The sequence below is a fragment of the Xenopus tropicalis genome, chromosome 3, assembly GCF_000004195.4.
Source record: "Xenopus tropicalis strain Nigerian chromosome 3, UCB_Xtro_10.0, whole genome shotgun sequence".
NCBI lineage: Eukaryota > Metazoa > Chordata > Amphibia > Anura > Pipidae > Xenopus > Xenopus tropicalis.
Genome location: NC_030679.2, coordinates 139,137,524 through 139,145,851, shown reverse-complemented (window position 1 = coordinate 139,145,851; position 8,328 = coordinate 139,137,524). Strand labels below are relative to the sequence as shown.

General features: G+C 44.7%; 1 protein-coding gene across 1 annotated transcript; it reads left to right on the top strand.

Annotated features, from left to right (window-relative positions):
• Positions 1-212: 212 nt before the first annotated feature.
• On the top strand, positions 213-4,713 carry LOC101734132 (Krueppel-like factor 1). Its single transcript, XM_031898162.1, has 3 exons — positions 213-371; positions 1,678-2,398; positions 4,434-4,713. The coding sequence occupies exons 1-3, from the start codon at positions 261-263 to the stop codon at positions 4,619-4,621; spliced, it is 1,020 nt and encodes a 339-aa protein (XP_031754022.1). The 5' UTR covers positions 213-260; the 3' UTR covers positions 4,622-4,713.
• The last annotated feature ends 3,615 nt before the right edge of the window (positions 4,714-8,328 follow it).

The following is an 8,328-nucleotide window of genomic DNA, read 5'->3' as shown; positions in this document are numbered from 1 at the left end:
ACCTCAGGAATTACCCCTGCACATACGAGAGTATATATATCGCACACACACCCTTTATGTTTTCCTGAGAAATGTGATGACACAAACATTAGCTGAGTAAGACGTTTGGGGAGGGGGAAGGTGGGAGGTGTATTTTTTTAAGCCAATCAGGAACTGACTTTTAAAGCTCCAAAAAAGAATAATATATTGTCTTAAGACCCAGAAGATGAAAAAGAGGACAGAGTAAGGAAGATGTTATTATAGCAGAATATCAGTATCCAATGGGGGATAATATCTGCGCTTCTATATATGTGCCCCCCACATACAGATCCGCTATGGCTTTAGCTTCTTTTATGGACCCCAGGACAATAGCTCAGTGTGATTTCCTGCAGGTAAGTGGCCACTGGGGTGGGATATGTATTATACGGTATATAAGGGGCAGAGGGACTGTTACCCTTTAGGTTTACAGGTTTGGGTAGCAGAATAGGGACTGTGCATGTTTTTTATAGTTAAATAAATTGTAGCAGTCAGTCCCTTGCTATTCTTGGCACTGTTGGTTCTGACTCCTGAAACAATGTAGCAGAACCCAGCTGTTTAACAGACTGAATTGTTTCAGGACCAGAGAATTGAAAGATAGGTTTGCGGACGAATGGGTTCCAACAGCAAATACATTTAAAACTATAGTTATAGACCAGGGCAAATGTGTATTGAATGGATATCAGGAAGCTGCTTAGAATTAGATTTTCTTTTATATTATTAGGCTAAAAACACAGTCTTTGGGTGGAGTTCCCCTTTCAAAAATAAAAAAAAGTTGGATAGAATGTGGGATAGAATGTGTAATGGAATTCTAGAGATAGAGTGCAGCTCTCGTGAAGTATTGAAGTGATAGTATGGAATGGGCAAAGTGTGAGCTCTTGGGCAGCAGACTGTTAGAAGAGCGTAATGGGCAGTATGGTGACTACCTGGGGACAGGGACCTCTTGTTGCCTATGAATATCATGTGCCACTGAATCTTTATTTTTAATGCAGTGTTTGTCCCCCTTGTGCACTGTCACTGTGTTGTACAATATGTTCATATATAGTAGAACTATATAAATAAAGATACACAAATACAAACCTTTATTCAGTGTCAATCTCGATCCACCGTGGATTGTCATCAGGAATATATATACAATCTACGAGGTGGTAGTGTTACATAGCACCATCTTAAAAATGATATCCACCAATGACGTCTAATATCCTTATCCCTGTATAACTCTGTGACTATGGTCACAGAACCCCTTAGTGATATTGTGATATAGTAATATCCTTATCATGTACACTAGGGGGTACATTATCCCTTATAATACATGAGTGATACTCAGAGTTCCCTGTATAACTCAGCCTGCAGCCTTGTGCCTTTATATGGGCACAGAACCCCTCAGTGACTGCTAATATCCTTATCATTTACAGTAGGGGGTACATTATCCCTTATAATACATGAGTGATACTCAGAGTTCCCTGTATAACTCAGCCTGCAGCCTTGTGCCTTTATATGGGCACAGAACCCCTCAGTGACTGCTAATATCCTTATCATTTACAGTAGGGGGTACATTATCCCTTATAATACATGAGTGATACTCAGAGTTCCCTACTAATATAGATATACATACATGTGTCTATTCCTTTTTCTCTAACCTTCATCATTTTATGGCCTTAGTTGTACAAACCGGAGGTGGGCCCTGAAGAACCCCCAAAGCATGCTGAAAGACATTTATTTCATTGCGCCCCCATCCCGTCCCTGACACCCAATATGGCTGATGAAGACGCCAACTGGGACGCTGACTTTTTCTTAACAAACTTTACTGACTGGCCTGCAGGTGGCGCCAGAGAAGCACCCAGCGTGCCCAGCCAACTGAAGTCCCCACTAGGCTCCCCCCAATCTGCTACAATTGCTGATATCCTTGCCCCATTCACAGAGGATGAAGCAGACCTGTTGTCACTAGTGCTGAGCAGCGGTGCCAGGCAAGAAGGATACCCTGTGCCGGTGTCACAGTCAGCAGAAATAACTGGGACTAACACAGCCCCAGGGTGTGATGAGATAGTAAATCCCACGTACCACGTTCAGTTCTTGGGATACCCCAACTCACCCCTTCCCACCCTGCCGAAACCCACCGACACTCACTTCTCAGCCAATCTGGTACCGATCTTGCCGAGGCCACTGGGTCTCTATTCTGGATTCCCCCAGACTCTGCAGTCCTTCCCCTCTACCAACCCCAATATGCCAAGCCAGCAATGTGCCGTGCCCCCCGCCCAGCAACAGAAAAGGAAAAAGTGCAAGTCCCAGAAAGGGAGCACCGCCCACCCATGCACCATTCCCGGCTGTGGGAAATCCTACAGCAAGAGCTCACACTTAAAGGCCCATCTCCGCTCTCACACAGGTAACAAGGGTTTATGGGTAGTGTGCAAGTGTCTTATTGAGTTGTTCAGCCCCTTATTGTCCTTGTAACTTCCTATTCCAGTAACCCCGCCCCTGAGTGCCTTATTGCCCCTGTAACTCCTTATTCCAGTAACCCCGCCCCTGAGTGCCTTATTGTCCTTGTAACTTCCTATTCCAGTAACCCCGCCCCTGAGTGCCTTATTGTCCTTGTAACTTCCTATTCCAGTAACCCCGCCCCTGAGTGCCTTATTGTCCTTGTAACTTCCTATTCCAGTAACCCCGCCCCTGAGTGCCTTATTGTCCCTGTAACTCCTTATTCCAGTAACCCCGCCCCTGAGTGCCTTATTGTCCCTGTAACTCCTTATTCCAGTAACCCCGCCCCTGAGTGCCTTATTGTCCTTGTAACTTCCTATTCCAGTAACCCCGCCCCTGAGTGCCTTATTGCCCCTGTAACTCCTTATTCCAGTAACCCCGCCCCTGAGTGCCTTATTGTCCTTGTAACTTCCTATTCCAGTAACCCCGCCCCTGATTGCCTTATTGTCCTTGTAACTTCCTATTCCAGTAACCCCGCCCCTGAGTGCCTTATTGTCCTTGTAACTTCCTATTCCAGTAACCCCGCCCCTAAGTGCCTTATTGTCCTTGTAACTCCTTATTCCAGTAACCCCGCCCCTGAGTGCCTTATTGTCCTTGTAACTTCCTATTCCAGTAACCCCGCCCCTGAGTGCCTTATTGTCCCTGTAACTCCTTATTCCAGTAACCCCGCCCCTGAGTGCCTTATTGTCCCTGTAACTCCTTATTCCAGTAACCCTGCCCCTGAGTGCCTTATTGCCCCTGTAACTCCTTATTCCAGTAACCCCGCCCCTGAGTGCCTTATTGCCCCTGTAACTCCTTATTCCAGTAACCCCACCCCTGAGTGCCTTATTGTCCCTGTAACTCCTTATTCCAATAACCCCGCCCCTGAGTGCCTTATTGTCCCTGTAACTCCTTATTCCAGTAACCCCGCCCCTGAGTGCCTTATTGTCCCTGTAACTCCTTATTCCAGTAACCCCGCCCCTGAGTGCCTTATTGTCCCTGTAACTCCTATTCCAGTAACCCCGCCCCTGAGTGCCTTATTGTCCCTGTAACTCCTTATTCCAGTAACCCCGCCCCTGAGTGCCTTATTGTCCCTGTAACTCCTTATTCCAGTAACCCCGCCCCTGAGTGCCTTATTGTCCCTGTAACTCCTTATTCCAGTAACCCCGCCCCTGAGTGCCTTATTGTCCCTGTAACTCCTTATTCCAGTAACCCCGCCCCTGAGTGCCTTATTGCCCCTGTAACTCCTTATTCCAGTAACCCCGCCCCTGAGTGCCTTATTGTCCCTGTAACTCCTTATTCCAGTAACCCCGCCCCTGAGTGCCTTATTGTCCCTGTAACTCCTTATTCCAGTAACCCCGCCCCTGAGTGCCTTATTGTCCCTGTAACTCCTTATTCCAGTAACCCCGCCCCTGAGTGCCTTATTGTCCCTGTAACTCCTTATTCCAGTAACCCCACCCCTGAGCGCCTTATTTTCCCTGTAACTCCTTATTCCAGTAACCCCGCCCCTGAGTGCCTTATTGTCCCTGTAACTCCTTATTCCAGTAACCCCGCCCCTGAGTGCCTTATTGCCCCTGTAACTCCTTATTCCAGTAACCCCGCCCCTGAGCGCCTTATTGTCCCTGTAACTCCTTATTCCAGTAACCCCGCCCCTGAGTGCCTTATTGTCCCTGTAACTCCTTATTCCTGTAACCCCGCCCCTGAGTGCCTTATTGTCCCTGTAACTCCTTATTCCAGTAACCCCGCCCCTGAGTGCTTTATTGTCCCGGTAACTCCTTATTCCAGTAACCCCGCCCCTGAGTGCCTTATTGCCCCTGTAACTCCTTATTCCAGTAACCCCGCCCCTGAGCGCCTTATTGGTTACTTATTGCTCCAGTAGCCCCGCCCCTGAGTGCCTTATTGTATTGTTGCTTTCTCTCTGCACAATGCTAATTAATGCCACTACCATTTTGCTGTTCCGCCAGGGGAGAAGCCCTATGTGTGTGACTGGATTGGCTGCGGTTGGAAGTTTGCCCGCTCTGACGAGCTCACGCGCCATTTCCGTAAACACACGGGTCTGCGTCCGTTCCAGTGCCGGGTCTGTCTGCGAAGCTTTGCCCGTTCTGACCACCTGGCGCTACACATGAAGAGACATTCCTCATTGGGGACATAACAACTCAAAGATTTATTTCTTCCTACTTGTAAGCATGGGCGTCCGCAGAAAATTTTCCAAGGGGGGGCAAGTAAGCTAGCATCATCCTGCAACAGACAAATATATATATATATTTTTTTTTTTTTGCAGGATGATACTAGGGGAGGCTAAATATGGCCCATACACAGACTGACCTACAGCTAATGTGACACTTAGTGGATTCACTGCTGACGTAAAAAGTTAACCTCCCAACTACCTCTTGCCGTTCCCACTGACTCCCAGGGATACTGTACAAAAGTGCGGGTGGGGGTGCTTTTTTTTTTTACCCTAAAATGTTTAGTATTAGTAGTAAAAGTATTCATACGCGCACTTCTGTTAGGGGATCTGCAAACATTTGTGTTTGGGATCAGTTAGCTTAAAGGGGTAGTTCGCATTCGAATTCACTTTTATTTTTAATGGTTTTTCAGTTATTTAGCTTTTTGTTCAGCAGCTCTCCATTTGGTATTTCAGCAGCTATCTGGTTGCTAGGGTCTTATTTACCCTAGCAACCAGGTAGTGATTTAAACAAGAGATGGGAATATGAATAGTTAAGGGGCCTACTTGGAAAAATAAGTAATACAAAATTATAATAATAATAAAATTGTAGCCTCGCAGAGCAATATTTTTTGGCCCCCATTTGAAATCTGTATAGAGGCAGAAGAGAAAGGCAAATTATTCAAAAAAATTAATTAGGAAGACCAATTGCAAAGTTGCTAGGAATAGGCCATTTTATAACATACTAAAGGTTAACTTAAAAGTGAACCACCCCTTTAGATGTGTTTATGTTAGTTTTATAGCAAGAAAGGCAGTGGGTACTGACTCCCCATTATATACAGTGAGATGCAGTCCGTATTTACAAACCCAGCACATTATATGCCATGAGGAGCAGTGGGTACAGATGGCAGATATTCAGGCCCTGGCACTATAACACTGGCACTGATACACAACATTGGCCCCACTGTAACTTACTATAAATGAACAAAACAATGACAAAAAAAAAAAAAAAATAGTAAGTGCAAAAAACAACAACACATATATAAACACACAATGAGCTTTTTCAGAGGGAAAGAGTTAACTTACCCTCCATGTGTTAGGGTAGGGGATAGATTATAAATTAAACAATTTAATGTCCGCTAGTGATTCTTTAGAACTGTATAGTACCTGTGTATAGTACCTGTGTATAGTACCTGTGTATAGTGCCTGTGTATAGTGCCTGTGTATAGTACCTGTGTATAGTGCCTGGGTATAGTGCCTGTGTATAGTGCCTGTGTATAGTACCTGGGTATAGTGCCTGGGTATAGTGCCTGTGTATAGTGCCTGTGTATAGTGCCTGGGTATAGTGCCTGGGTATAGTGCCTGGGTATAGTACCTGTGTATAGTACCTGGGTATAGTGCCTGTGTATAGTGCCTGTGTATAGTACCTGTGTATAGTACCTGTGTATAGTACCTGGGTATAGTGCCTGGGTATAGTGCCTGTGTATAATACCTGTGTATAGTACCTGGGTATAGTGCCTGTGTATAGTACCTGTGTATAGTACCTGTGTATAGTACCTGTGTATAGTACCTGTGTATAGTACCTGGGTATAGTGCCTGGGTATAGTGCCTGGGTATAGTGCCTGTGTATAGTACCTGTGTATAGTACCTGTGTATAGTACCTGTGTATAGTGCCTGTGTATAGTACCTGGGTATAGTGCCTGGGTATAGTACCTGGGTATAGTACCTGGGTATAGTGCCTGTGTATAGTACCTGTGTATAGTACCTGTGTATAGTGCCTGGGTATAGTACCTGTGTATAGTACCTGTGTATAGTACCTGGGTATAGTGCCTGGGTATAGTGCCTGTGTATAGTACCTGGGTATAGTGCCTGTGTATAGTACCTGTGTATAGTACCTGTGTATAGTACCTGTGGGATGAAAACTGCAGCAAAAGTTGAGAGTTGGTTCTCAGGTAAAGTTACAGCTGCAGATTCATCTTTTCAGTCTTTATTTCTGTTTCCAGTTTGCAAAATCTCCCGATCCCTGTGTGCATCTGTGCTCTGATTGGTCAATTTTACTGTCTGTAAAGGAAGCTGTGCTCTGATTGGTGAATCCACAAGAAGAAAGATCCAATCGGAGCACAGCAAAAACGGGCTTGAGGGGAAAGTGCAGAAACGGAGTAAGGTTTTTGTTTTTTTTGCTACTTTTCCAGGGGGGGGGCAAGTGCCCCCTCTTGCCCCCTTCTGTGGACGCCCATGCTTGTAAGACTTGGGCGGGACTATGACTCCCGCTGGGTCTAATGTGGGACTCATTGCATTCTATTTCAACTTTTCATGGCTTTTTTTTATTGTGTTGGTTTCTGTTAGACTGGTATTGGCTGGTTGCTATTTTACATGCATATAGGTTTAACCAATCACAATCAGGTTTAACCAATCACAATCAGGTTTAACCAATCATGAGGTTGGATCTGGTTGAACGGACCAAGAATCATCTCTTATTTGGTCACTCAGTTTATTATCAGAGCTGGACAACAGTTTTCTATGAGGCATGCAGACTGGCTTCTGATTGGTTCAACCAGCATGCATGTATGTTAGGGCCAACCAGTGACTGCATAGAGCAGCCTGATAGTGTTATTCAGTGAATAGCCAATAGATGGAGACATTACATGCTTCCCCACTCACATGATTCTGTTGATGTAAGTGAAGAGATGGTAACCCCCCCCCTTCCTGTCAGCTGATCTCTGAGGGAGCACACAGCCCATCACAAAATGGCGGCTCAAGGGAAAGGATATAAAAGCACAATATTTACTGATATATATATTCCAGTTTACTACGATACTGTAACAGATCACTTAGTATGATATATCTATTGGTTAAGTATTCATTCTGGGGGAATAGTTTCCCTTTAAAGGCTAAGGCTAACATGGCAGCTTCCAGAGCATGAATGCAGTGTATAACTGTGCAGCTCAGTCTGTAGGGATGAAGGGATGGCACAATGTAGCAACCTCTGAGCGCAGACAGTTGAGGTGGAAGCGGATACTATGCCAATTATCTGATTGGACGCCTGTGCCAGCCATTCAGATAAAGCCATTTTCTATAGCCAGCATTGTTATAATGATGAATATACAATGAGTTGTTGCCAGTTGCGGTATTGTATTTGTGTTCCTAACCGCCAACTGCTAACATTTTATCTGTGCAAACTGAGATAAAGTCATGTTTTGCCTTCTTTTTCCATCTGTCTTCAGTGTTTACTTTACTGCAGCAGTATTTAAAGGGGCAGTTCACCTTTTTGTTAACTTGTACTATGTTAGAGAATGCCCAGTTCTTAGAAACTTTTCAGTTGGTCTTCATTTATTTAAAGCTACTGGATTATTTGCCTTGGAATTCTGATTCTCTTCAATGTCCATATTAAAATGCATCCTGGTTGTTGGGGGTCACTGACCCCAGCAACCAAATAGCTATTGCTCTGTGAGGCTAAACAGGAAGCTTAATAAAAAAATAGAAACAAAAAAACGAAGACCAATTGAGAATTGCCTTATAATATTACTTTCTACATCATATCAAAGCTTAGAGTGCAAGATAGCAGCTCCCAGTAGGTATCAGAATAGCACTCAATAGTAAGAAATCCAAGTCCGGCTTGGGACTCCTCCAGTTACATGGGAGAAGGAGAAACAATAGGTTAGCTAAAATCAGTTCTTTGCTCCCAGGTGTTCCTT